This window comes from Ciconia boyciana, chromosome 8 (assembly GCF_034638445.1).
Source record: "Ciconia boyciana chromosome 8, ASM3463844v1, whole genome shotgun sequence".
In the NCBI taxonomy this organism is placed as follows: Eukaryota; Metazoa; Chordata; class Aves; order Ciconiiformes; family Ciconiidae; genus Ciconia; species Ciconia boyciana.
Window position 1 is genome coordinate 536156 of NC_132941.1, and position 25396 is coordinate 561551.

The window sequence follows — 25396 nt, forward strand, 5'->3', positions numbered from 1 at the left end:
CAGTGGGCAGAGGGCAGCAGAGCAGCAGGCAGAGGGCAGCGGGCAGTGGGCAGCAGGCAGCGGGCAGCAGAGCAGCAGGCAGAGGGCAGCAGGCAGTGGGCAGCAGGCAGAAAGGCAGCAGGCAGTGGGCAGCAGGCAGAGGGCAGCAGGCAGTGGGCAGCAGGCAGCGGGCAGCAGGCAGCAGGCAGTGGGCAGCAGAGCAGCAGGCAGTGGGCAGCAGGCAGTGGGCAGAGGGCAGCAGAGCAGCAGGCAGAGGGCAGCGGGCAGTGGGCAGCAGGCAGCGGGCAGCAGAGCAGCAGGCAGAGGGCAGCAGGCAGTGGGCAGCAGGCAGAAAGGCAGCAGGCAGTGGGCAGCAGGCAGAGGGCAGCGGGCAGTGGGCAGCAGGCAGCGGGCAGCAGAGCAGCAGGCAGAGGGCAGCAGGCAGAGGGCAGCAGGCAGCAGAGCAGCAGGCAGAGGGCAGCAGGCAGAGGGCAGCGGGCAGTGGGCAGCAGGCAGCGGGCAGCAGAGCAGCAGGCAGAGGGCAGCAGGCAGCAGAGCAGCAGGCAGTGGGCAGCAGGCAGAGGGCAGCAGGCAGAGGGCAGCAGGCAGTGGGCAGCAGGCAGAAAGGCAGCAGGCAGTGGGCAGCAGGCAGAGGGCAGCAGGCAGTGGGCAGCAGGCAGCGGGCAGCAGAGCAGCAGGCAGAGGGCAGCAGGCAGTGGGCAGAGGGCAGCAGGCGGCAGGGCTGAGCTGCTGGGAGGGGCAGGGAGAGCCGCGGGCCGGCCCCGCTGGGTGCCGGGGGCAGCAGCCCCGCCGGGGACAGCCCGGGGCCTGCTCCGGCCGCCCGCACCGCAGCCCCCGCCGCCAGGCCCCGCCGGTGACCTCTGACCCCGCCCGCGGGCCCCCCAGGCAGGCAGGGGCGCTGGCGCTTTAAGAGAGGGCGTGGTCTGCCGCCGAGCTCCGCCCCGGCCACGCCCCCGCGCACCCTCCCGCGCGCTCTGCCGCGGCGTGGCACCGCGCGGCTCCCGTCGCTCTGGGGCTGGCGCGCCCCCTGGCGGCGCGGGCGGGGAGCGGGCGGCGGGGCCGGGGCCGGAGCCGGAGCCGGAGCCGGAGCCGGAGCGCGTTCCCGGAGCGCGTTCCCGGCGCGCGTTCCCGGCGCGGGCAGGGGCAGCCCGGCTCTCGACCTGCCCGTTCCCTGCCCCGTTGCGGGGGGGCTGTCCCCTCCCCGGTCTGCCCCGGTGGCTATCGCTGTCCCGAGAGGGCCGGGGCAGGTGCCGGTCCAGCAGCCCGGCCCCGGGGAGCCCCCGGCCTTGGCAGTGGGAGAGCGGCTGCGCCCCCGCCCCGGCACCGCCGGAGAGGGGGGCTCTGAGCGTCCCCCCTAGGCCCGCTCCACCGGCACCGCCCGGTCCCCGAGCCCCGGGCCGGTCCCCGAGCCCCGGCGCTGCGTGTCGGGCCGAGGCCGGGCCCGGCTGCTGCGGGGGCGCAGGGTCCCCGCGGCGCCGCCCGGGCTCAGCCTACGGGGGCCGGGCCGCAGGGCCGCCCCGCTGCCCGCCGCCGCGTTTCCGGGGCGGGCGGGGGGTTTCCTGCGGGGAGGCTGCGGCCGCTGCGGCCCCGGTTCTGGCCCGGCCCGGCCCGGCCCGTCCAGCCGCCGGGATGATCAACGCCATCCTGGTGTTCAACAACCACGGCAAGCCGCGGCTCGTCCGCTTCTACCAGCGCCTGGTGCGGGGCCGGGGCCGGGGCCGGGGCCGGGGCCGGGGCCGGGGACAGGGCCGCCTTCGGGACTGGTGGCAGCGGGTACTTGAGCCCAGTGCGGGGCTGGGGGTGTCGGGGGGCTCGGCTGGGGCTGTGGGGGGCCCGGGTTGCAGGGGCGGTCGCGGTGGGGGGGGAGCCCCGCCCGCCTCTGCCCCGTGCCCTGGCCTGGCCCCTCGGGGTGCCCCATGGCCGGGTCACCCTGGGCGGCCCCTGCGGCTGTTCCTCCGGTGCCAGGGCTGGCGGGGAGCTGGGACCTGCCTGTCACCCGCAGCTGCCAGCTCACGGCGTCCCTCCCCGCCCCCCCCGGGGGACAGCAGGGGACGTGGGTCCTCCAGGCCGTGCACCCATGGGTGCTTGCCCTTGCCTCCTTGCAGGCGGAGGAGGTCCAGCAGCAGATCATCCGAGAGACTTTCCACCTGGTGCTGAAGCGGGACGACCACATCTGCAACTTCCTGGAGTGCGGCAGGTAACTCCTGCGAGGGGGGGCCGCGCGGGGCTGGCCCCTCGGCCAGGGGAGTGCCCGGGCTGCGTGTCCCCCCCACCAAAGCCCTTCACCTCTCCTCGCGTCTCCGCAGCCTGTTTGGCGGCTCGGACTACAAGCTGATCTACCGCCACTACGCCACGCTGTACTTCGTCTTCTGCGTGGACTCCTCGGAGAGCGAGCTGGGCATCCTGGACCTCATCCAGGTCGGTCTCTCTGCAGCCAGGTTCGCTGCCCGCGGGCAGCTGCTCTGCTCGGCCCCGGGCGGCCGGCGGGTACCTCCCCCCCGAAGCACAGTCCTCGCCGGGCGGCCCGGCCCCCACGCATTTCAGGTGCACTTCGTGTTTGTGGCATCTCTGTGCCGGCCCTTCTGGAAGCGACTGAGAAGCTGTTCAGGGGGCTGCGATGGGGAGGGGTTGCTGCACGCGCGTTAGCCGACACAGCTCCTCTGCATGGGAGCAGTGGGGGAAGTGAATCCAAACGAATTTCTTTAAAAAATAGAATCACAGAATCGTTTAGATTGGAAAAGACCCTTAAGATTATCGAGTCCAACTGTTAACCTAGCAGTGCCAAGCCCACCACTCAGCCATGTCCCTAAGCACCACATCTACACAGCTTTTAAATCCCTCCAGGGATGGGGACTCAACCACTGCCCTGGGCAGCCTGTGCCAGTGCTGGACAACCCTTTCAGTGAAGAAGTTTTCCCTAATCCAGTCTAAACCTCCCCTGGCGCAACTTGAGGCCGTTTCCTCTCGTCCTATCCCTTGTTACCTGGGAGAAGAGACCGACCCCACCTCTCTACACCCTCCTGTCAGGGAGCTGTAGAGAGCGATGAGGTCTCCCTGAGCCTCCTTTTCTCCAGGCTGAACAAGCCCAGGTCCCTCAGCCGCTCCCCATCAGCCTTGTGCTCCAGACCCTGCCCCAGCTCCGTTGCCCTTCTCTGGACACGCTCCAGCCCCTCAATGTCTCTCTTGGAGTGAGGGGCCCAAGACCACAAGTGCGTTTTTCAAATCGTGTTCAAAAACTGTGGACTTGTAAAGGGACCTTTGCTAAATCCGGCCAATGGCAGGCGTGAGAGTGTCGGCACAGGAGCTGGCAGGAGGCTGCCTGCCCTCCTCTGGTCACCTGCCCTGTGATCACACAGTTCCCATAACTTGGCCCCTTTCAGGCTGTTCTGGTGGGCTGCAGCCCTGCCCAGGCACAGTGACCAGCCGTTGTCCCAGCGCTGCAGCGGATCAGGACATCGACGGCTGGGATTCCCCCCAGAACGGCCGAGTCCCGTGTTTCGGTGCTCTTGACTTGGTGCCGGGCTCCTCGAGCCGGGGCTTGATCGGATCCCTGCAATGAGAGGTTCCAGGTGTGCGGGCAGCACCGTCAGCGCCTTACGGCAACAGCGAGGGGTACACGCCGCTGCCGCGAGGGAGCCTGTCCAGGGCCGGAGGAGGAGCCCTCCGCGCTGGCCGGGCTGGACCCGCCGTGCCCTCCCTCCACAGCTGGCCCAGCGGGGCCAGGCTCTCGTTCCAGCCGCGGGCCCCTTGCCAAGACAAGCTCTCTCCTAGGCAGGTCCGGGCTTCTCGACCTGGTTTCCGTGGTGTGGCGAGGACTGGCACCGGTGCCCGTGTGGCAATCCCCCGACCCCACGCTGCCTCCGGCTGCTGCCATGGCGCTGGGGGTCCCGGTCAGCCCCCGGGCTGGACCTGCCTGTGGTTGCTCTGGGAACAGGCACTTTCCTGCCATCGAAGGCAGATGGGGTTGTTGAGAGGGTTTTGTCCCCACTCAGGGTGACACCGTGGGGGGCGACGTGTTTCTGGTCGGGGCTGCGGGTTTTCTGCCTGCAGGCCCTGGGGCTGCGTGTGGGCAGCACCTCGCGGTGGTCTTCTGCACTGACCTTCCCTTCCTGCCGCCTCAGGTGTTTGTGGAGACGCTGGACAAGTGCTTTGAGAACGTCTGTGAGCTGGACCTCATCTTCCACATGGACAAGGTGGGTTGTAGGCTCTGTGTGCTCCTCCGGGCCAGCGCTGTCGTTCTCCCCAGCGCCTGGCTGCCCCAGAGCCCTGCCCTCCCTCGAGCCTGCGCTCCTGCGGGCAGGAGCCAGCCCAGCCTTGAGCTCTGGAGCCTGTCAGGAGAGGCCGTTGGTATGTTAGGGGTCACTTTTTGGGGAGAGATTGAAATCCTGGGTGGGGAAGTTGTCAGCGTGGGGTCTTCTTAAGCCGCTCACATCATGGCCTCCAAGAGATCCGAGTTGCTGGGCTCTGTTCCGAGCCCTCCGTGGGTAAGCTGGCTTCTGGCTCCCAGCGCTTGCCCCGTTGCCGGCTGCATTGCTGTGGCGGAGCTGTGCTCTCTGCTGCGGCGCAGCAACGGGCGGGTGTCTGGGCTGGTGATTGCCGCCGATGCTGGGGAACCATGCCGCCGAGTGACGGGGATCCGCGCTGAGGCTTCGCTCTTGGTCTTCTGCACGGGCTGGCCCTGGCGTCGAGCGTTTCGCCTCTTCTCGCTGTCCTGTGGGACCCATTGGGAGTCTTGTTACATTTTACTAGAGCTGCAGGAAAAGGAAGGAAAAGAGCAATGGGAGTGTTTGGTGTTGTAGTCGCTTCAGCATTAGTATCGAGGCTTGTTGAAGCCTTAGGCCACAAGCTGTGTACTTTCACCTGGATTCACCAACCGTGCACTGAACTTTTACTTGAATACATGGAGGAAGGCCCCGAAACCGGTGCAAAGCAGAGAGATAAGGAAGCTTCAGCCCTAGCAGAAGTCACAGCCTTAGAGATAAGAGAAGCATGGGCCCGCCTAGAGACAATGAAAGGGCCCGGCGAAGAACGGGAAGACCCCAGACCCTGATACTGCTGTTGGTCCGAACTGTCTCCTGAGGGGAGGGCGGTTTAGATTGTAAGGGTATCGTTGCCCAGGGATTCCTTTGTTCTGGGTCCCTCTCCGGAGGCACCTGCCTCGAGCTGTTTTTCACCGCTGTACCAGTCCATGAATTCATCTGGCATACGTCGTATCGGAGACTCTGCTTCGGGAAACCTCGGGTCGAGCCAGAGGGGAGAGGAAGCGCCCGAGAGCGAGTGTGTGTGTGAGCGAGGAGTCGAACGGGGGCACCCGTCAGCTCCGTGGGGCTGCCGCTGCGCAGGGACTCTGGTCCGAGCAGTTCAAGTCTCGGGTGTGCGTGCGACTCCCTGACCGGTGTGTGAGTGCTCGGGCAGCTGTGTCTCCTTTAACATTGGAATACAAAGTGTTTGGTAAACTTTTGTTTGAGCCACAGCCTTTAATGCTTCCTCTTTAGCTGGACAGAGTTTCTGGGCGGAAACTTGTACTCTTTGATCATCGTATAGATGGGGCTGAAGATAGCTGGGACTATGCTTAGAGAAAGGAGAGACTTCGCTGACGTGTGCTGGACTTGTGTTGCTGTTTGATAAGGTTTTTCTGGCTTTGTTGAAGACAAAACATGCCAACAAAAATGAGGAGTGGAAAAAAAATCAAAAAGGCTGTAAAACGTTGCCTTTCTCTTGGCCATTCTAACTTACGAACTCTGGCAGAGGAATGGCGTTGGCAAATCTTAGGAGGCGACCTGGATCAGCTGAATGTGCTAGCAACTGGAGAAGTAAGACTTTGATTTCATAATTTGCCTGGCTGTAAACCTTTAGAAATGTTAAAAGGTTGATTATCTTGTCAGCAAAAGCATTCTTATCAAAGCAAGCAAAAGGAGAGGAAGGAGGAAGTCAGAAGGAAGGAGGAGTACCTGTGGGAGAAGTGACAGCAGCCACCCCGATCACCTCTGGCCACAGCTGGGGCAGGGTGTGCTCTCGGTTACTTATTTTGTGGCACGACCAAGACCCGGCAGCTTTACACTCAATCCGCAGCCCGCAGGCAGAAGAGATTACCCTGTTGCTTGTCTGTTTTGCCAGCAGCAGCACAGATTTCCCTTCCTCTGAACTCTCCGGCCGAGCGAAGGGTTCAAAGGAGCCGGGAGGGTTTCTGATAGGGGAGGCCCTGGGCTCGGTCACCCCGCGGCTCTCCTGCCAGTCAGGCCTGTTTACTTCCCGTCCTCTGCTCCCGCTGCTTCCCAGCCTTGACTCCAGTCCTTGGCCACTATCAGTTGGGCCTCTCATCTCTCTTTCTATATTTGGCGTGTATTTATTTCTCAGATGTGTTCGTGTTGAGTGCCCGTGCTTCCAAGAGCTTGGTTACAGACGGGCGGCGTTAGGGGTGCTGGGCACACGCGGGTGTGCCCTGCTGGTCCCCGGGTCTTGCCCCTCGGACAAGACCTTTCTGCGGCTGCGATGCTGCCCCAGCGCTCCCACGGAGCCCTGCCTCTGGGACGTCGGTGTGTCAAGAGCCGTGCAGGGCACGGTGCTGCCCTCCGCTCTGGCAGGTGGATTGCAGAGTTCGTGAGTTCCTGGCTGGAACGGGAGAAGTGAGGCCAACGTCAACGGGAAAGCGCTGATTTGTCGAGCAGACGCTTTGGCTGTGAACATCCCCAACCCAGCAGGCTCTGGCAGGGATTTGGGTGCAGCCTTGTCTGGGTCCTGTGATTTTCTGTTACTGCCTTAAGATGCACCTTACGCTCTGTATGCAGCACGGGCTCCGTGACGTGAGAGCTGCTGTGGGTTTTGGGTCCCTGCTCTTGCAGCAGGCAGCTGGATGGGGCTGTTGGGTCTGCGGTTCTCGCGCACCAGTGACACTAGTGCTTCTAGGCTGTCAGCTTTGGAAGCAGCAACCTCAGAGCTGCAGGAATCCCTCTTTAGCCAGGGGCGGCCGGAGCCACAACGCCGTGGGGAGGCTCAAGGAGGCTGTTGCCCAGCCCCTGGTTGTACTTCGTACCTCGGAGGAGAACGTGAGTTTTGCTAAGCAGCTGTGAGGTCCTGGAGAGGACACGGTTTGTTCAGGAAGTGCTGTGTTTCGGTTTGGAAAACAAAGCTTGCTTGGGATTTCTGCCCTGTTGGTTTTGGTCCAACTTGGGCTGAAGCCAGATCTTGAAGGAACAACATTTCCTGGAGCCCAGATGCTCTCCTGTTGCGGGAAGCTGCTAGCACCATCCAGTGCGGTGCTTGCCGGGGCTGGGCCGGGGCTGTGCTGCGGGACAGCGGTTCCTGGGCTGCGGGTGTCCCGGGAAGGTGCTGTGCCGCCCGTGGTCCCGCACACCTTGCTGCTCCTGGTGCTGCCGGGGCAGGATGGGACCCGTGGGGAGCCCTGCGGGGCATCAGGCTCGCCGTTTGCCCGAAGCTGGGTTTCCCCCTTCTAGCGGGTTCTCTAGCTTGCTTTATTTTTCACAGCGTTGCCCTGGCAGTATTTGCCACACAGCGTTCGCAAGTGCAGCCTGCCCTTGTGAAGCCATAAACCGGTATAATAACTTAACCATCTTCCAGTAATAGCGTATTTCACGGAGGTAACCAGAGACCCATAAATTCATTATCTGTGCTGGGTGGTTGTCAGGAGCTGCTGACTGAGCACGGGCGGCTGGGTGTGCGGGTGTGTCGCAGCCGCCTGGCACGGCCCAGCTGCCTCCCTGCGCCCGTTTCTGCTTTCCTGGATTGCAGACCGCCATGGGCCCTTCCTCCTGCCGTGGCTGTGGGTATCGCCGGCCGGGGGCTGGCAGGAGGGAGCAGCTCGCTGCCTCGAGACTGCTCTGTTTCACCCCTGGACCCGGGCAGACGCTGGGGAAGGGAGCAGACTCTCTTAGCCGTTTTGTGCTTTTTCGGTGCGTGTGTCACAGTCCCGTCTTTCCTAAGAGAAAGCAAAGAAGCTGGGCTCTGGCCTGGCGTTCTGGGTGGGAGAAACTGGTCCTGGGACGAAGGGTCCTGCCCGGTGGCCCCAGGAGGCTCTGGGGTCTCTGCTGCCCGGTGGGCTCCTCCCCGGCACGCACGCTTTCTAGGCAGGGAGCTGTTCCCGGGTGCGACCCGGGTCCTGGCCCAGGGAGGCTCAAACTTCAGATGAGGTGTCCGAGATGGCGCGGCCAAGGTGTGCCAGGGGGCCGGGTCGGACCTGGCCTCTCTGGGGGCTGCCCTGTGCCTGGTGGTCCCGTGGGTGACGTTTGCTCCGGCCTCTGTGGTAGGTGTCCTCCAGAGCAGAGGTACAAGCAGTGAACGGGGCTGCCGGCCTCCCCCTGTGCTGGGGACCATGGCCGCCCTCTTGCTCTCTGGGCAGCCGGCTGCCGGGGCTGTGTGGGCTGAGGGGAGGACGGGGCTGGATTTGTGTCTCACGGGGAAACGCCAGCCCCTGTCGTGCTTGCACGCCAGCCGGCAGGCGCCGTGGCCGCTGCCGCTCCCGGCCGGTCCGTGGGCCGGGCCGGGTTCACAGCCTTCCCTTCCCTCGCAGGTTCACCACATCTTGCAGGAGGTGGTGATAGGCGGCATGGTGCTGGAGACCAACATGAACGAGATCGTGGCGCAGGTGGAGGCCCAGAGCAAGCTGGAGAAGGCGGAGGTGAGTGTTGATGCTGCGGCTCTCCCCCGCGGGAGGCCGACGTACTCCAGGCTGGGCAGCCTGTGGGGTCTGGGGCTGGCGCGTGGGGGGGGTCCCCAGTATCGCCGGGGGCGAGGGCTGGGGGCGAGGGCTGGGGCGTCCCTCCCCAGCTGTGCTCCGGGCTGTTTAGGAGCACAGGGAGCAGCCCGAGCGTGGAAGCAGCGTTCCCGTCACCGCTCCATCTGAGGCAGTGAAAAGTTTATTGCCCCTGTTTGCGCTGTCATCGTGAGCGTGCAGCCGTGCTCCGGTCGCAGGGAAGCACCGTGCTGCCCCCGCCGCTCCCCATCCCGTGCTATTAATAGCACCGGGTCCGTCAGCGGGGTGGGAGGCGGGCGCGGGGGCTGCTGCCCGTGCCGAGCCGCGTGCGGGGGGACGTGGCCGGGCCCTGGGGCTCGGGGGAGGCAGGGCAGCACGGGGCAGGGCTCGGTTTGGGGATGCTCCTGCGGCAAAGCACGGGGCTGAGCCGGGAGCGGCCCGGAGCCCCTCACGGGGGGGCTGCGGGGGCGAGGGGCCAGCGGTCACCGGTCCTTCCCGTTGGCAGGGAGGCCTCTCGGGCGCTCCTTCCCGCGCGGTCTCGGCTGTGAAGAACATCAACCTGCCAGAGATCCCTCGCAACATCAACATCGGCGACATCAACATCAAAGTGCCCAACCTGTCGCAGTTCATGTGAGCGTCCCGCGGCGGGGAGGGCTGCCCACGCGCGCGGGCCGCGGCCTGGGCTGGCTGGGGAGAGGAGCTGGGCTCCGCCGGGCTCCCCCTGCCCCTTCTGCGTCTCTGCCCGCGCGGCACACGGTGGGCCCGGCGTGCTGCCGGGGCCCCTGGGCTGGCTGGCAGAGGGTAGGGAGCGGTGACGGGGCTTGGCAAGAATGGGGTGGTGCTGTCCGCCGGTCCGTCACCTTGGACCCGGGCTTGGTTCTGCTCTCTGGTCTCCCAGGAACAAGGGTGCCCTTTCTTCCCTTCCCTCCTCCCTCCCCGGGATGTGCAGCCTCTCTCCTCGCCGTGGGGAGGAAGAGCCGGGTCCTGCCTCTCCCAGCACTTTTTGGGATTCCCGGTTGTAAAAATGCACCTGCAGCTGCCGCCTCCCGGAAGGGCCGTCGGTTGCTGTTTCCTCCGTCCTCCCCGGGCTGGGCTGTCCCCTGCCTGGCATCCCCGCGCCCGCTGGTCCTGCTCGCTGGGTCTGGCACCCCAGGCTGGCGTTGCTTGGGGTTCCTCGTCGGAGCTGCTGCGAGCTCTGGAGCTGGGGCCAGTATGGGTGGTACCTGCTGGCCCGGGAGGGAGGGAGGGGAGCTGCCGCTGCCCGGGCCGGGCAAGGCTGTGCCGAAAGCTGCGGGGAAGAAGAGCAGCCGGTTTGCAGGGTCGGGGCCAGGCCCAGCCGGGGCCTCCTGGAGCACGTCCCTGTGTCCTAATAAACCAGCGTGTGAACCCGTGTCTGCGTCTGCCGTGGGTGCTGCCGGGCAGGCCCCGGGGGAGCACCGGGAGGGGTCTGCGGGGGCCGGGGGCCTCTGCGCAGCTCTGGCGGGGTGGCTGCAGCCCTGGGGGCTCTCGGCCGGCGGAGGCTGCTGCCCGGGCTGCTGCGTGGGGGTGGGAAACGGGGCCCTGGCCCCCACCGGGGGGAGGGCTGGGGTGGCTGCAGCGTGGGCGCCGGGGCAGGCTCCCTGGCTGCTCCCTGCTCTCCGGAGCAGGCGGGGGGGAGCGCGACGGCCCCGCTGGGGCTGGGACAGCACCGTCCCCTGCTCCGGGCCTTTGGAGGCAGGGTCACCAGCTGGCAGCCTGCCGGCGCCCGCTGCCCTCCTGCCAGCTTTCCTGCCTTCTCTCCGCCGCAGAGCTCCCCGGTCTGCTCTCAGGGCAGCTGCGAGCCCCGTACGGCTCGGCGGGGCTGTGGGGCTGGGGTGAGCGTCCCCCTGAGGGCTAGGGGGAGCGGGGCCGGTCCCGGGGGTCGGAGCGAGCATGGCTGCGGGGGACGGGCCAGGCAGCAAGGTAGCAGCAGGGCTCCTCCAGCCGGGTGCCCTGCGCCCCTGGCTCTGCCACGGCTTCATCTGGCCACCGGCTTCCGAGCTGGCTCGGGGGCCCCTTCCTCTGCTTCCCCTCTCGCCGGGCCAGCTGCGCTCCTGCTCCCGCAGGCTCTGCCTCCACTTCCCCTGGCAGGGAAACCATGACTCTGCCTGGAAGGAATTTTCCTGCTGTCTCCCCTCCTTGCAGCTTAACCCTTCCCCAGCTGGCCGTGAGCCACTGCCAGTGGCTCATGAAGGTCAAGGAGCCAGGCAACCTGCTTCTTCCTCTTCTCTACCAGCCCTCCCCCTCCTCCTCCTCCTCTTCCTCCTCCTGTCAGCTGCCGGAGCAGTGCGGTGGAGGGAGCAGGTGAGCAGTGCTCTGGACTGTGTCCTGCGGCTGGGACATGGGCTCCAGCAGGCACTGGGATGGTCGGAGGGGAAAACTCTGTCTTGCCCCGTGGCAAGGAACTCGGCGTGGTGCCCGCGTCCCGCTCCGCTCCAGGCCTGGGACGTGGGGGTGCCTGGGGGGTTCGGGCTGGGGCAGGCGGCCCCGGCTGCGAAGGGCCGTGCCTGCGTCCAGCCCCGCGCCGTGGCATGGCAGTCCCTGGCGCAGGATGAGTCCGGCCACACATGCCTCCTCCGCGCTGAGGAGATGTTTGTGCTCAGCCGCCCCCGGTAACGGCTCTGGCCTCGCTGCCCCTTCCCACGTCCTGCCGGAGTCTCGGCCCCGCAGGTCTGCGGCAGGCAGAGGACCAAGGACCGCGCTGGGGCAGGGTGGGTCCCTCTGCTGCTCCCGGCTGCTCCCTTTCCCCTCGCCCGTGCGGAAGAGGGCACAGACGATGGGGTGGTTCACCCCGGGATGAGCCAGGCCAAACCCCTGGACCCCCGTTTCCCCACCCAGGAGGGCTGCGGCCCGGACCCCAGCGGCCACGGGGTCCTGCGGGAGCAGCCCCAGCCGGGCCGGGGCGGAGGCGGCCCTGCAAGCCCTGGCTCCTCGGGGCTGGCACGCTGGCTGCCCAGGGACCCTGGGGTCCTGCCCAGGGACAGGAGCTGCGCGTGACCTGGCAGAGCGGAGGGAGGAGGCCGCGCTCAAGGCGAGAGCTGGCTCCTGCTGCCGGCAGCAGCGTTCCAGCCCCAGTGCAGGGCTGTCAGGCACCCGGTGCGGGCAACGACCCTGTGTGCCCCAAGGGGCCGCAGCTGGGTCACCAGAGCCCTCCCGCACCCCAAGGCGAGCTGGACGCAGCGTGTGCGGGGACGTGGAGGGCAGGGGCTGCCCAGGCGCTCAGCGCTCTCCTGTCCCAGCTGCCTGCGTGGTCTGGATACGGGAGATGTGGCTGGGTCTCGGGGCTGGCTCCTGGCTCCCGGCCCTGCCGCCCGTGCCCAGCCGGGCAGTGCTTTGGCACCGATGGGTGCTGGATTCTGCTGAGCTCAGCTGCGGTTCGCTTGCCAGAGTGTGTCCCCCGACTCCAGGCCCCCCTCCCCAGCAGCGAGGCAGAGGCGAGCAGGAGATGGAGCCTGGCACCGGCCCAGCCCCTCCGCAGGTACCTGCCTTACAGCAGACAAAGGTTTACCCTTGCCCTGCCAAGCACTGGGCGAGCTGGAGCCCTGGCCCCGTGCTCGGGCTGGGCCGGGTCACTCCCAGAGCGGGGAGACCCCGGGGCCCGGCTGCCTCGGGGCGCTGCGCCCGGCAAACCCTGAAGTGCCCCGACCACAGCCCCACAGGTTGCCCACAAGGACCGGGGTGTCTCTGAACCCACGGCTGCCGGGGCAGGGGGTGCCAGGTGGGGCTGGGGCACAGGGTGCTGGGCTGGGGGGGGCTGAGCAGGGGGCACCCCCTATGCAGGGACACCATTCCTGGTGTGCCTGGGTGCTCCGGGTGCTGCAGGGAGCCCGGCTTGGTTGCTGCCGGGTGATGGCCTGTCCCCTTTCCTGCCACCCCCTGGGACGAGCGTGCTGGCCAAGGCTGCTGTGAGGGAGGGGACCCCCAGCGGGACCCCGGGGGGGCTCCGGGGTGTAGGGGCCGGGCGGGGGGGGGGGGGCGGCTCGTCCCCAGCAGCCTCCCAGCTGGGGCGGCGGGGGGTCCCGCAGTCCCGGGGGTCCCGCTCTGCCCGGGGCTGGAGGCGCTTCCCCAGCAGGGACCCCTCGCCCCGTCCCTGCGCCGTGCTGGGGCCGGGGTCCCCCGCGCCCGGGCTGGGCTCTGCGCCCCGCCGCCCCCCGGGCCGTGCCCCCCGCCCCGGGCCGGCCAGCAGCCCAGGGGTTAAGGGGCCGAGGAGGTTCGGTTTACTTCCCTCGGAGCTCCAGGAGGAAACTTCCCTCCCGCTGGCGGCTGAGCTAGCGGAGCCGAGGCTCCGAGAGCCGGGCGCAGGCGGGCGCAGCCCTGGGTGCCTCGACGGGGACGGGGCGGGCGGGGGCCCCGCTGCCCCTCGCTCCCCGCGGCCGAGGGCAGGAGGGTGAGTGGGGGACGGGGCCGCTGCCCGGACCCCGCGGGGGGCGGACCCCGAGCCGGGGGTCCTGGGGGTCCCCGCCCTGGGCTGGGGCCGAGCGGGGCCGTGGGGCTGTGCGGGTGCCTGCAGGGGCCGGTGCGGGGCTGTGGGGTGTGGGGCGGGCGGCGGGGCCGCGGGCTCGCGTGTTCGGGGCTGGGGGCTCACGTGCGTGGCGGTTACAGAGCCCATATGTGATGGGGGGGCTTTGGGGGGGCCCATGGGGGTGCACGAGGCTGTGGAGGGTTCTGGAATGTGTGTGCATGCGAGGCTATGGGGCGCGTGGGGCCAGAGCCTTAAGGGAGCTGTGCGTCCATGTGGGTGACGCCCAACATCCCTGCCGTGGGTGTCTCCGTGTGGGACGTGGGACGCGGGACACGGGACACGGGACACACGTATGCGCCGTCTGCAAGGGCTCCGTGGAGGATGAGGCTTTGCCGCGGGGGCAGCAGGAGCCCGCGCGCGCTGGGGCCGGGGGAGACGGGATGCGTGCGGTGTGGGGTGGTGCAGGCAGCCCGGGGAAGGGGCTCGGGGAGGGGCGCGGGGGCTGGCTGGTGTTAATGGGGGAGAAGTGCGTGAGGGGGCCAGCGCGGGGGCGAGCCGGGGTGAGTGCTTGCACGCCGTGCCCACGGGGGTCTGTGTGGGGAGGGCCAGCTCCGGGCGGGGGCACAGCATGCCCGTCGGCGCAGGCGTGTGGGGTGCCCGGCACCCTCCTGGCTGGCTGCGGCCCCCGGTCCCGGGGGAGCCGTCCCAGCTGTGATTTGGGGTACGCTGTTCCCCAAACCCCGTGCCTTTGGCCAAAGCGAGGGCAGGGACCGGAGCAGAGCGTGCCTGTGCTGCAGCCCCGCGTGCAGCAGTGGCTGGCCAGGCCGTGGGGACGGCCGGGCTCTGCAGGGCAGGGGATGCCCGGGGACGCCGCAGCATCCCGGGCCTGCTCTGCCAGGCGCAGTGACGCCGGCGGGTGCGGCCGGGCGCTGTCGAGGACAGGGCACGGCTCCCTGAGGACACCGCTCAGCCTCTTCCCGGGTTTGCCCCTTGCCCCCGAGCTGCGGCTCCCGGCGGGACCTGCCCATGTCACCCTGCAGGAGAGATCGGATCTGGGGAAGAGGAGTTTCTATTCCCAGGGCGAGAAGCAGTGCCTCCCCTCCCCACTCTGCCCTGCACGGGGACTTTGCTCTGTGGCTTTCCGCTGTGCCCGGTCTGCCACCCCAGCCAGGGGAAGCCTCTGGCAGAGCTCCCGGGGCCGACCCGCACGGCCGGGGGGGCTCGGGCTGCTCTCCCCTGCCTGCCCGGGCAGAGCTCTCACCGGGCAGCGTGTGCCCCCGTCCCGTGCGCCTGTGCCCAGCCCCGGTGTGTTTGCTTGGCTCCACCCAGGCCCCTGGCCACGGACTCTGTGCTGTGGGGCACAGGCGAGGCCGTGCCCACAGGACCCACTGCCTCCCAGCTGCGTGCCGTGCCGGTTGAGACCCCCGGCTGGCCCGGGCTGCGGCCGGCGGGAGGGCCAAGCGTGGCCCGTGGTGCGCGCGGGCTGCTGGGTGCCCCGTGGCTGGGGACAGCGGGCACGTGTCTGCTTGCTCTGGGTTCACGGGGCCCGGAGCTTGACCTCCAGGAGCGAGCCAGCCAATGCAACCCTGGACTTTGCCTGCGGGCAGGGCGGGCTCCTCCCCAGCGTGGTCCCGGGCTCCACCCGTGCCACCGTGGCCCTCCGGGGCTGCACCCTGCGTCCTCTGGCTTTTCCCCTGGTGTGTGGGCAGCCTGGTGAGGCGTGCCCCTGCCCGGGTGCAGACGCCGGCCCCCGCCCACCACGCCCCCACCCCAGCAGCAGGTCCCTCGCAGGCGGAGGGGCGGGTGGGACCCCGGGGCGGGTGGGAGCCCCCGGCGGCGGCACAGACCCCGTCACTCGCGGGCAAACAGGGCGGCACTGAGCCCGAGGCTGGGCTCAGGTACTTGTGGCAAGGCGGGGCCGTGGCCGCCGGCTGTGACCACCCGCTCTGTCCCTCCTTTTACAGGGCCAGGCAGGTGCTCAGAGGTACCCCAAGCGTCCTGGCCTGCAGCCCGTGCCCGCTCCTACGCTGCCCATCCCTGATGGTGCAATCCCACGCTGCCGGTTTTACCCCCCTCCGCAGCGGTGCTGGGTGTTAGTGCTCCTGCAAGGCCGGGAGGCGGGCGGGTGGAAAGCTCATCCCAGAGGCCGTCACCGCCCTGAGCCTCATGGTCATTTAATACTTCACCCATTAACTTGGACTAACAAACCTCGTGGGAGCGAGAGGCTAAAAGCCGCGCCAGCCCAGCAGTGCCTCCTCCACGAGCACCGGTCCCGCAGCCCCGCCATGGCGGCCGGCTTCTTCATCAGCAAGAGCGTTGGCATCGTGGCCATCGTGCTGGGCCTGGGGGCCGTGGCCACCATCATCGCACTCTCGGTGGTGTACGCCCAGGAAAAGAACAAGGTGATAGATTCTGGCATCGACGACACCACCACCGCCACGGCTGCTCCCACCACCACGGCCGCCCGCACCACCACAGCCGCCCGCACCACCACGGCCGCCCGCACCACCACGGCCACCACCACCACCACCGCTGCCACCCCCACCACCACCGCTGCCCCCAACAACCCCTGGGACAAGTGGAGGCTGCCAACGACGCTGATGCCGGAGTCCTACGAGGTGACCCTGCAGCCCTTCCTGATGCCTAATGCCAACGGCACGTACATCTTCACGGGCAACAGCAGCGTGGTCTTCGTCTGCATGGAAGCCACTGACCTCATCCTCATCCACAGCAACAAGCTGAACTACACCATGCAGGCGTCCTTCCACGCCTCGCTGCAGGCGGTGAACGGCTCCATCGTGCCCCGCATCTCCAGGACCTGGCTGGTGATCCCCACCCAGTACCTGGTGGTGAAGCTGGAGAGCCCGCTGCAGCAGGGCCAGCGCTACCGGCTCTTCAGCATCTTCACCGGGGAGCTGGCCGACGACCTGGCTGGCTTCTACCGCAGCGAATACGTGGATAGCACTGGCGTCAAGTAGGTGGAGGGCAGGGGGCCAAGCGGGGGGCGTGGGGCTGGCCTGGGGATGGCGGAGGGCACGGGCCGGGTTTGGGGCTCCTCTCCCACTGGGACGGTGGGGTGGGTGTGGGGGAGCCTCTGTGCCCCCCTCTGTCCGCATCCCACCCCAGCGAGGAGGGTGCGGGGTGAGTGGAGGGACCCGGGGGGGTGCCAGCCCCTGCAGAGGCCCCGGGGTGCTGACGGGATTTGCTTGCAGGAAGGTGGTGGCCACCACGCAGATGCAGGCGGCCGACGCACGGAAAGCCTTCCCCTGCTTCGATGAGCCGGCCATGAAAGCCAGCTTCACGGTGACGCTGATCCACCCCTCCGACCACAAGGCCATTTCCAACATGCCCGCCAAGAGTGAGTGGGGTGGGGGGAGCCCCAGAGGGGGGTCCGGGTGCCCGGCAGGGCTGAGGGGTGACCCCCCTCCCTCCGCTCCCCACAGGCACCCGGCAGCAGGATATAGACGGGATGAGCTGGAATGTCACCGAGTTCGAGACCACCCCCAAAATGTCCACCTACCTGGTGGCCTTCATCGTCAGCCAGTTCGTCAACATGCAAAGCTTGGCAGGGAACGTGACGGTAGGCTGGGGGTGGGGGGCACCCCCCGCCCGCCCAGGGGACTGAGCCCGGGCAGCGGCTGAACCCCGTGTCTCTCCACTCCAGATCCGCATCTGGGGCCGCCCCATGGCCATCAACAATGGCCAGGGTGATTACGCGCTCAAGGTGACCGGCCCCATCCTCAACTTCTTCGAGAAGCACTACAACACGTCGTACCCGCTGCCCAAGTCCGGTGGGTGCCGCGGGGTGGCCGGGTCCCTGGGAGAAGCCGCCAGATGCGGGGGGGTGGGCAGTCCGGCACCCCGGCAGCGGCGTGCCAACGGGACCCCTCTGTCCCCCAGACCAGGTCGGCCTCCCTGACTTCAACGCGGGCGCGATGGAGAACTGGGGGCTGGTGACCTACCGGGAGAACTCGCTGCTCCTCGACGACACCTACTCCTCCATCGGCAACAGGGAGCGGGTGGTGACTGTCATCGCCCACGAGTTGGCCCACCAGGTACCCGCCGGGCCCCCCGCCCGCCCTGCCGGCTGGCTGAGCCCAGCTGATGGGGTGCTGTGCCCCCCCCCAGTGGTTCGGGAACCTGGTGACGCTGCGGTGGTGGAACGACCTGTGGCTGAACGAGGGCTTCGCCTCCTACGTGGAGTACCTGGGCGCGGACTCGGCGGAACCCACCTGGAACATTGTGAGTGCTGGGGCCAGCGGGCAGGGGGCGCGGGCAGGGGGTGCGGGCAGGGGGTGCGGGCACCCCCTCCACCCCTGCACCCCCGGGGGCTGCCCCCGCTGCCAGGAGGGTGCGAACCGGGCTGAGGCAGGTGCTGGCCCTCACCCCTGCAGAAAGACCTGATGGTGCTGAAGGAGGTGTACCCGGTGATGGCGACGGATGCCCTGGCCACCTCCCATCCGCTTTCCTTCCGCGAGGACGAGATTAACACCCCGGCCGAGATCAGCGAGGTCTTCGACAGCATCGCCTACAGCAAGGTGGGCGTGCGAGCCCCAGGCCCACGGGGACCGGGCGCGGGGGTCCCGGGATGGTGGGGTGGGCTGCGGGGTGCCCCGCGCAGCTGGGGTCTCTCACCCGCCATCTCCGCAGGGAGCGTCAGTGCTGCGGATGCTCTCCGACTTCCTCACCGAGGCCGTGTTCAAGGAGGGGCTGCAGGTAAGGCTCTGCCGGTGCCGGGGGGCACCGAGCCCCAGTGCGGGGTGGGCGGCCCGCGGCAGGGGCCTCCCCGGGTGCTCTGCGGGTGTCCTGCACCCCGGACCTGCCCCTGCCCACCCGTCGCCCCTGGTGCTCTCCCGCAGTCCTACCTCCACACCTTCGCCTATGGGAACACCATCTACACGGACCTCTGGGCTCACTTGCAAGAGGTAGGAGGGGGCTGGCTGCTCCCGGCTGCTCCCCCTGACCCAGCCCCTTCCCCGCCGCTGCCCCGGCTCTGGGGGGCTGCCGGCAGGACGGGGTCCTGGCCATACGGCCACCGCGTGCTGGGCGAGAGGTGCAGCGCCGGCCGAGCCCCGTGCCCCACCCAGGCCCCCTGGCACCGGTGACCCACGGTGCTGCCCTCCCCGCAGGCCGTCAAGAAGAACAACGTCTCGCTGCCCGACTCCATCAGCAACATCATGGACCGCTGGACGCTGCAGATGGGCTTCCCCGTGGTGACCGTCAACACCAGCACCGGCAACGTCATCCAGCAGCACTTCCTGCTAGACCCCAACTCCACGGTGCAGAGACCCTCCGTCTTCAAGTGAGTGGGGCGGGGATGGTCGGCGGCGCGGGGGCTGGGGGGGCCGGGGGGGTGAGGGACGGTCCCACTGCCTGCCTGTCCCCGGCACAGCTACACCTGGATCGTCCCCGTCACCTGGATGACGCACAACACGTCTGGGGACAGGTACTGGCTGACCAACGGCTCAGGTACGGCGTGCCCTGCCCAGGCTGGGAGCGGGGGTCTCGCTGCCACCTCCCCTGCCCTGGCAGAGGTCGGGGTCCCCCGGGGGGGTCGCTGGGGGGGTGGGGGGGCTGAGCCTAGACCCTCCTCTCCCCCTCCCAGAAACCAAGGCAGAGTTCAAGGTGAGCAGCCCCGGCTGGCTCCTGCTGAACCTGAACGTCAGCGGGTACTTCCGCGTCAACTACGACCTGGAGAACTGGGCCCAGCTCCTCAGCCAGCTCTCCACCGACCACCAGGTACACGGGGCCGGCCGGGGCTGGGGCGTGGGCCCCCACCCATGCGCCCACGCACCCACACCCCCCATGCACCCCGCACCCCCCACGCACCCTCCCCACCCCATGCACCCCGATGCCAACTCTGCCCTCTCCCAGGCCATCCCTGTGATCAACCGTGCCCAGATCATCGATGACGCCTTTAACCTGGCCAGGTGAGCTGTGCCGGCTGCCCCGGGTGCCCGCCGGGGCGAGGGCGACCGGCGGGGTGGGCGCCCTGGGAGTGGGCAGCGGCCGTGGGGCCGGGGGGCTGACGCTGCCCGCACTCCTCGCAGGGCCAAGTACATCAGCGTGACCTTGGCCTTGAACACCACGCGGTTCCTGAGCCGGGAGACGGCGTACATGCCCTGGGAGGCGGCGCTCAACAACCTCCATTACTTCCAGCTGATGTTTGACCGCAGCGAGGTCTTCGGGGTGATGACGGTGAGCAGTGCCACCGCGGCCCAGCCCCCGTCCCGCAGCGGGTCCTGCTGCTCGGCAGAGCCCCGTGCCGGGGAAATGGGGGCGAGGGGCCGGGTCTGCACCCAGAGCTGGGCGGGGGGCTGCTGCCAGTGCCACCGCACACTGACCGTCCTCCTGCCCCCCAGAAATACATGCGGCAACAGGTGACGCCCCTCTTCAACTACTACAAGAACATCACCAATAACTGGGCCACCATCCCCAGTGGCCTGATGGACCAGTGAGTGCCGCAGCCCCAGGGCCAGGCTGGACCCCCGGGGTCTCCCCTACCGCAGCGGGACAGTCACCCCCGCGTGTGCCGGGGACAGGGCACGGCCCCGCTTGCGGCCCGGCACCATCCGGCTGGTGCCCGGCTGCCGTGCGCTGGTCCCCAGCCCCAGGCGGCCCCTCTCTGCCCAGGTACAACGAGATCAATGCCATCAGCACAGCCTGCTCCTACGGCCTCACTGAGTGCCAGAACATGGCCACCGAATACTTCCACCAGTGGAAGCAAAATGTCAGCAGTAACCCGTGAGTCCCCAGGGTGCCCCGGTGCTGCGGTGGGTGGCCGGGCTGGGCACGACAAGGGGCTCCCGGCTGAGACGGCTCTTCTCTCCCACAGGATCCCCCCGAACCTGCGCTCCTCCATCTACTGCAGCATAGTGGCCACGGGCGGGGAGGAGGCCTGGGACTTCATCTGGCAGAGGTTCAAAGAGGCCAGTGTTGTGTCTGAGGCCGACAAGCTCCGCACGGCCCTCTCCTGCAGCCCCCATCCCTGGATCCTCAACCGGTGGGTGCGGGGTCCTGGGTGGGCACCACGGCTCTGCCCCTGCCGGCCCCTCACCCAGCAGCGTCCCCCCCCAGGTACCTGCAGTACACCCTCGACCCCAGCAAGATCCGGAAGCAGGACGCCACTGCCACCATCAACAGCATCGCCAGCAACGTGGTGGGGCAGTCCCTGGCCTGGGACTTCATCCGCGGCAACTGGAAGATGCTCTTCAGCCAGTGAGCACCGTGCAGGGGCCGCAGGGGGACCCGTCTGCCTGTGTCCCTTGGGGGGGTGGCACTGTCCCTTCCCCCGGCTGTGCCGGCTCGGGGCAGCCCCGGCCCTCGGTGCTGCTCTGCCCAGGGCCCCGGGCTCAGCCGTCCCTCTGCTCTCCCAGGTACGGGGGCGGCTCCTTCTCCTTCTCCCGGCTGATTTTAGCCGTGACCCAGCGGTTCTCCACGGAGTTTGAGCTGCAGCAGGTGAGGCTGGACCCTGGCAGGGTCCGTGGGACTGGGCACCAGGGACCCCAGCCCCGGCAGGAGCAGGGGGCATGGCTCTGCGCTGCCGGCACCTTGCAACCTGCCCTTGGGAGGGGGGGCTCCTGCCCCTGCCCCTGCCCCTCGCGTGCCCAGGGGTCTGGGCAGCTTCTGTCCCCGTCCCGGGGTGCCGCTGGGGGCTGTTGGGGGGGCCCCACACCTGCTCCAGCCCCTCTTCTCCCTGGCAGCTGGAGGATTTCAAGGCAGACAACCAGGACGTCGGCTTCGGGTCGGGGACGCGGGCGCTGGAGCAGGCGCTGGAGAGGACCCGTGCCAACATGGCCTGGGTGAAGGAGAACGAGAAGACGGTGCTGGCCTGGTTCCAGGGCGAGACTGCCGCCAGCTAACCGGGCAGCCCCAGCCGCTGCGCACCCTCCTCCCGGCCCGGCCGCAGGGCCGGCTGGCACGGGATGGGCTGCGGGGGCCGAGCCCAAAGCTCCCAGAGCCCGCCGCTCCGTGGCCGGGCCGGACACTCACCCACTCCCCAGCTCTGCTCACTCCATCCCCTCCGGCCCCCAGCCCCAAATCCCTCCTGGCAGCGCCCGCGCTCCCCCCGGGCCAGCCCGGCCAGGCCCTTCGCTGCTCATGAGGGGCAGGGTCCGCTGCCTGCGGGCAGGGCCTGGCGCCTGTATGATGGGCAGCAGAGGGGGGACGGGGGGGCTTCGGGCTGGGGGGGGGCCGCTGCCCTCGTCGGCTGCCTGGGGCAGCACCGGGCTCTGCAGGCTCGTGCAAGGCCCGAGCCGTGTAAATAAAGCCTTGCACGTCAGCTTTCGCCGGCTGCCCTGCATGCTGGGGGGCACGGGGCGCGTGCTGGGCTGGGCTGGGGGGCTGTGCCGGGGCCCGGTCAGGAAGTGCCTGGGACCCCGCGGTGGGCAGGGGATGGGGGCCGGGGACACAGAGCCCCCCGGGCCGTTAGGAGCCTGGTGCTAAGTGGCTCTGGGGCTTTGCAGACGCCAGCCCCCCGGCCCCTCCGTCTGACGGCTGGGTGCGAGCTCTCCTGCTGGGCCCCGGCCCCGCACCCTGCGCGGGGGGCTGGCGTGCCCGCTCCCTCTCGGGCCGCGGTGCCTCCGCACCGTCCCGCCGCGGGGTCCGGGCAGGAGGCGGCTGCGGCGTCCCGAGCTGCCCTGGCAGGAGGGGCTGCTGGCAGCTGGCCCCTCGGGGACCGTCCCCCTTGGGTGCCCAGGTCCCTGAAGGGATGGAGCTGGTCGGTTTGAGCACAGGGGTGGGTCGGGACCCACGGGGCGGGTGGGAGCTGCCCTTCCAGGGGTCAGCGGGGCTGGGGAAGACCCCGGGAGGTGGGTCCCTCCGTCACCCCAGCTCTGGGGACATCTCCGAGCTGCGGGGTGGGCTAAGAGGGGGGCACTGAGCCCCTGGCCCGGAGGCAGCACCCGGCTGCGCGTGGGGGGGTGCCAGCCTCTGGGGTGCCCCGGGCCCAGGGCGCAGCGAGCGGGGTCCTGCAGTAACGAGTCAGGGTGCAGCGGTGCACGGCAGCTTTAATGAGGAACCCTTCCCCGGTAGCCATCCCGCGCGGCTCTGTGGCACGGCCACGCTGCCGTCCCCCGCGCTGCCTCTCCGGCCGGGGGTGCGGGATCAGCTCCAGCACCCCCAGTGCCATGCTGGGGCGTGGCTGGGCAGGACGGGGGCTGCTCGGGGGGCCGGGGAGACAAGCCTGTCCAGGGCTGGTGGGCTGCCAAGCTGTGCAGAAAGAGCTGTGTCAGGTGAGCGGCCGCGGGGTGGTACCGTGCCCCCCACCCCGCACGCCGTGCCCCCCACCCCGCACCCGGGCTGGCTCTCCGGCTCAGCGCGCATCACGCTGTGCCCCCCAGCCCACGCAGACACCCCGGCCACGGCATGCAGGTGGCTTTGCTGGTGCAGCCCTGCCCACACCCCGCAGGGACCTTGCACCCCCCCCGTCCCCGTCCCCGTCCCCGTCCCCTTCCTGCCCACCCTCGGGCTCTCCCCCAGCCCCGCTGCCTGCGGGGGCGGTGGGTGCGGGAGCAGGGCTGAGGAGGGGGCCGTGCATACCTGGCAGTGCGCAGGCAGCTGGGAGCCGCGCACGGGGGTCCCAGGGGGTCCCGTGTCCGTCGTTCCTGCCCCAGGAGGCTGGGGGTGGGCCGCAGGCTCCAAGCAGCCGGAGGAAGCCATCCCAGTGCCTGTGGCCGTGGCACATCGCTGGGGGGGCTCCAGCGGGGTCCCTGCTCCGAGGCTGCATGGCGGTGATGACCAGGACCCGGAGACGGAGCCAGGGGTCCCGTGCAGCTCCGAGGGGGTCCCCGCTGCAGGGATGTAGGGGGGCGACCCCCAGGCCCCCGTCCCCATGTCAGGAACACCAAGCACCTCTGGGGGGGCTCCCGCAGCGGGGCCACAGCGGGGTGACCCCCAGGCCCCTGTCCCCATGTCGGGAGCCCCGTGCAGCTCCGGGGGGGTCCCTGCCAGAGGAGGTGACCCCCAGCCCACAGTGCCAGGGGGCGAAGCACCCCGCGGGGCCGGGGCTGGTGGGTGCAGACGGAGATCCGGGGGCTGGCAGCACCCCAGGCCCTGGGGGCAGAGGGGGCAGTGGCGGGGGGCCGCCCCCCGCCGCCGGGCCAGCGCCTCCTCGCTGAGCCCCAGCAGGGCCGAGAGGTGGGCGATGTAGCGGATGGCTAGGCGCAGGGTCTCGATCTTGGTGAGGCTCTGCCCCGCGGGTGCCAGCGCGGGCGGCAGGTAGTGTCGCAGCCGCAGCAGTGCCCGCGCCAGCCGCCGCATCCGCAGCTTCTCCCGCTCGCTGGCGCTCTGCCGCGGGGCCCCGCACCGCCCCGGCTCGCCCCCGCTGCCCTGCCGCCCCCCGGCCCCTGGCCGCCGGCCCTGCGGGGGACACGAGGATGCGCCGGGGGGCTTTGCAGAAGGGAGCGGGGAGGCAGCGCTGGCGAGGGCCCCGGCCCGGTCCTGGAACAGGGCACAGCCCGCCGGGGGCTGGAGGCCCTGGGGCAGGAGTGGGGCCGGGGGTCCGGCCATGGCTGGGGTCCACTCGGCCGCCCACGTCTGGGGGTGCCTGGGCAGCCCCGGCTTTATGCGGGGCTGGGGTGCGAGGCGACACCTTTGTGACCGCCTGGAGGTGTCAAAACCTACAGAGCCGGGCTGGGGCCGGCCGGGAGCCTGGGAATGCCGGGCCCATTTGCAGAGGTGTCAGTTCTGACTCCTCCGGCCCTTAATTGGCACTGCCCGGCGCTGGGAAGTGTGCGGGGACCAATTCACACGGCCGTGAGAGATGCTAACGTGCTCACCAGCCCTGCCAGAGCCCGCGCTGCCCCGCATGGCGGCTCTGCGGGGCCGGCTGCGCTGCGGGGACTTGATTTTCCAGCGGCGGGACCCTGAGCAGCCAGCCCCGACACCCCACGGTGTCCCCACGCCTCACCTGCCTCCCGCCCAGCTCCCAGCCCGAGGGCCGGGGGTCCCGGGTGCGCTCCCAGCCCCAACCAACTGCCCGGCGGGGCAGGGGGCTGCAGGGGTGCGGCAGCCAGGCTGGTGCACTGGTGGTGGGACCAGTGTGCTCCCCTCCCGGGTGATGTCCCTTCACCTGGCCGTTCTGCCTCGGTCTCCCCGGCCCCGTGGGATGCAGCCCTGCCTCTCTGAGCTCCTGGCATGCTCTGGAGAAGCTGGAGGCACAGCCTGTGTGTTTGTGGGGAGCCCCCGGGCTGTGCCCCCCTGCATGGAGCTGAGGCTCCCTGTGCTGCTGGTCCAGCTGGTGCAAACCCCAGAGCCGGGATCGCGGTGCTGGAGGCAGCGGGCAGCACGGTGCTGGGGTGCTGAGCCCTTTAGGAGGCTCCAGGCAGGGGACCCTGCCTGCGCGCGTGGGTCGGGGGACGCAGCAGAAGCAGGGGGAGGCAGCTGCTTGCCCAGCTCGGGGTGGGCAGCGCTCCTGGCTGCGGAGGGCCGTTTGCCGGGACGCTTTTGTGGCACTCTCCCCTGGGCTGGGCACAGCCTCCGGGCACCATCCCTGCCAGTCGTCCCTGTCCCAGCCGGAGGTCCGGGAGCGCACGGCCAGGGCCAGGAGCCGTGCAGATGTCTGACCCCCGGGAGGTGCCAGAGCGGGAATGGTGGGTCCAAGGTGGGCAGCAAGGTGTCCTGGGGAGGGCCCCCAGCAGCGCCCGGTGGGACCCCCTCAGCAGGAGGGCTGGCTGCTCCTGGGGCACGGGTTCAAGGCGGGCACCGGCTGCCTGGGGAGGACTTTGGCCAGCTTTGCCTGGCAGCACCGTCAGGAGGCCCCGCAGATCTCCCAGTGCCCTCGCCACGTCCACCCCGCGGCCCTGTGCCCACCCTCCACCGACGCGGACAGGAGGGATGTGGGGGGACTCCATCTCCCCTGAGGAGTGAGGGGCTGCGGGCTCTGCCCCGGGGGGGCTCTGACCCCACGGCCAGCGCTGTCACAGCCCAGCCGTGCTCCAGCACTTGTCTAAACACAGAGGGAGGTGGGAAGCGCCTGCCCAGCGGGGCCGCAGAACTCATTACCCGGGAGCTCATCAGCTAATGAGACCCAGGAGGGGGCCTGGGAATGGGGGGAGCGGGGCTGGGGCAGCGCGGGGAAGGGGCCGTGCCCCGGGCCGTGCCGTCGGGTGCAGAGCACCCCGCAGAGCACCCGGCCACGCTCCTGGGGCCAGGCTGCCGCCGGACCCCCGTTGCAGCCCCCGGCCCCGGAGATGGGCTCTGGGATG

General features: G+C 69.4%; 3 protein-coding genes across 3 annotated transcripts; 2 read left to right on the top strand and 1 right to left on the bottom strand.

Moving 5' to 3' along the window:
- Positions 1-1059: 1059 nt before the first annotated feature.
- Positions 1060-10100, top strand: AP3S2 (adaptor related protein complex 3 subunit sigma 2). Its single transcript, XM_072869141.1, has 6 exons — positions 1060-1698; positions 2106-2197; positions 2307-2418; positions 4122-4193; positions 8528-8635; positions 9216-10100. The coding sequence occupies exons 1-6, from the start codon at positions 1630-1632 to the stop codon at positions 9342-9344; spliced, it is 582 nt and encodes a 193-aa protein (XP_072725242.1). The 5' UTR covers positions 1060-1629; the 3' UTR covers positions 9345-10100.
- A 4823-nt stretch (positions 10101-14923) lies between these two features.
- ANPEP (alanyl aminopeptidase, membrane) lies at positions 14924-21423 on the top strand. The gene is made up of 20 exons (XM_072870152.1): positions 14924-16164; positions 16403-16548; positions 16634-16770; positions 16855-16981; positions 17091-17245; positions 17319-17432; positions 17585-17728; positions 17841-17906; positions 18050-18115; positions 18320-18492; positions 18583-18659; positions 18796-18929; positions 19065-19120; positions 19241-19388; positions 19553-19644; positions 19824-19934; positions 20026-20193; positions 20268-20408; positions 20567-20648; positions 20894-21423. Exons 1-20 carry the CDS (start codon positions 15476-15478, stop codon positions 21050-21052), a joined length of 2985 nt encoding a protein of 994 aa, XP_072726253.1. The 5' UTR covers positions 14924-15475; the 3' UTR covers positions 21053-21423.
- Positions 21424-21972: 549 nt separating this feature from the next.
- On the bottom strand, positions 21973-23699 carry LOC140655529 (uncharacterized). The gene is made up of 2 exons (XM_072870213.1): positions 22731-23699; positions 21973-22041 (listed from the first exon to the last, which is right to left on the bottom strand). Exons 1-2 carry the CDS (start codon positions 23697-23699, stop codon positions 21973-21975), a joined length of 1038 nt encoding a protein of 345 aa, XP_072726314.1.
- Between the last annotated feature and the right edge of the window lie 1697 nt (positions 23700-25396).

Excerpts from the sequence above, each read along its gene's own strand:
- LOC140655529 (XM_072870213.1), bottom strand. The coding sequence starts at position 23,699 with ATGGCCGGACCCCCGGCCCCACTCCTGCCCCAGGGCCTCCAGCCCCCG. Across the intron at positions 22,042-22,730 it reads AGCTGCCTGCGCACTGCCAG|CTCGGAGATGTCCCCAGAGC; the intron begins GTATGCACGGCC and ends CCCACCCCGCAG.
- ANPEP (XM_072870152.1), top strand. The coding sequence starts at position 15,476 with ATGGCGGCCGGCTTCTTCATCAGCAAGAGCGTTGGCATCGTGGCCATC. Across the intron at positions 18,930-19,064 it reads AGCTCTCCACCGACCACCAG|GCCATCCCTGTGATCAACCG; the intron begins GTACACGGGGCC and ends GCCCTCTCCCAG. Across the intron at positions 19,935-20,025 it reads CAAAATGTCAGCAGTAACCC|GATCCCCCCGAACCTGCGCT; the intron begins GTGAGTCCCCAG and ends TCTCTCCCACAG.
- AP3S2 (XM_072869141.1), top strand. The coding sequence starts at position 1,630 with ATGATCAACGCCATCCTGGTGTTCAACAACCACGGCAAGCCGCGGCTC. Across the intron at positions 2,419-4,121 it reads GCATCCTGGACCTCATCCAG|GTGTTTGTGGAGACGCTGGA; the intron begins GTCGGTCTCTCT and ends CTGCCGCCTCAG. Across the intron at positions 4,194-8,527 it reads TCATCTTCCACATGGACAAG|GTTCACCACATCTTGCAGGA; the intron begins GTGGGTTGTAGG and ends CTTCCCTCGCAG.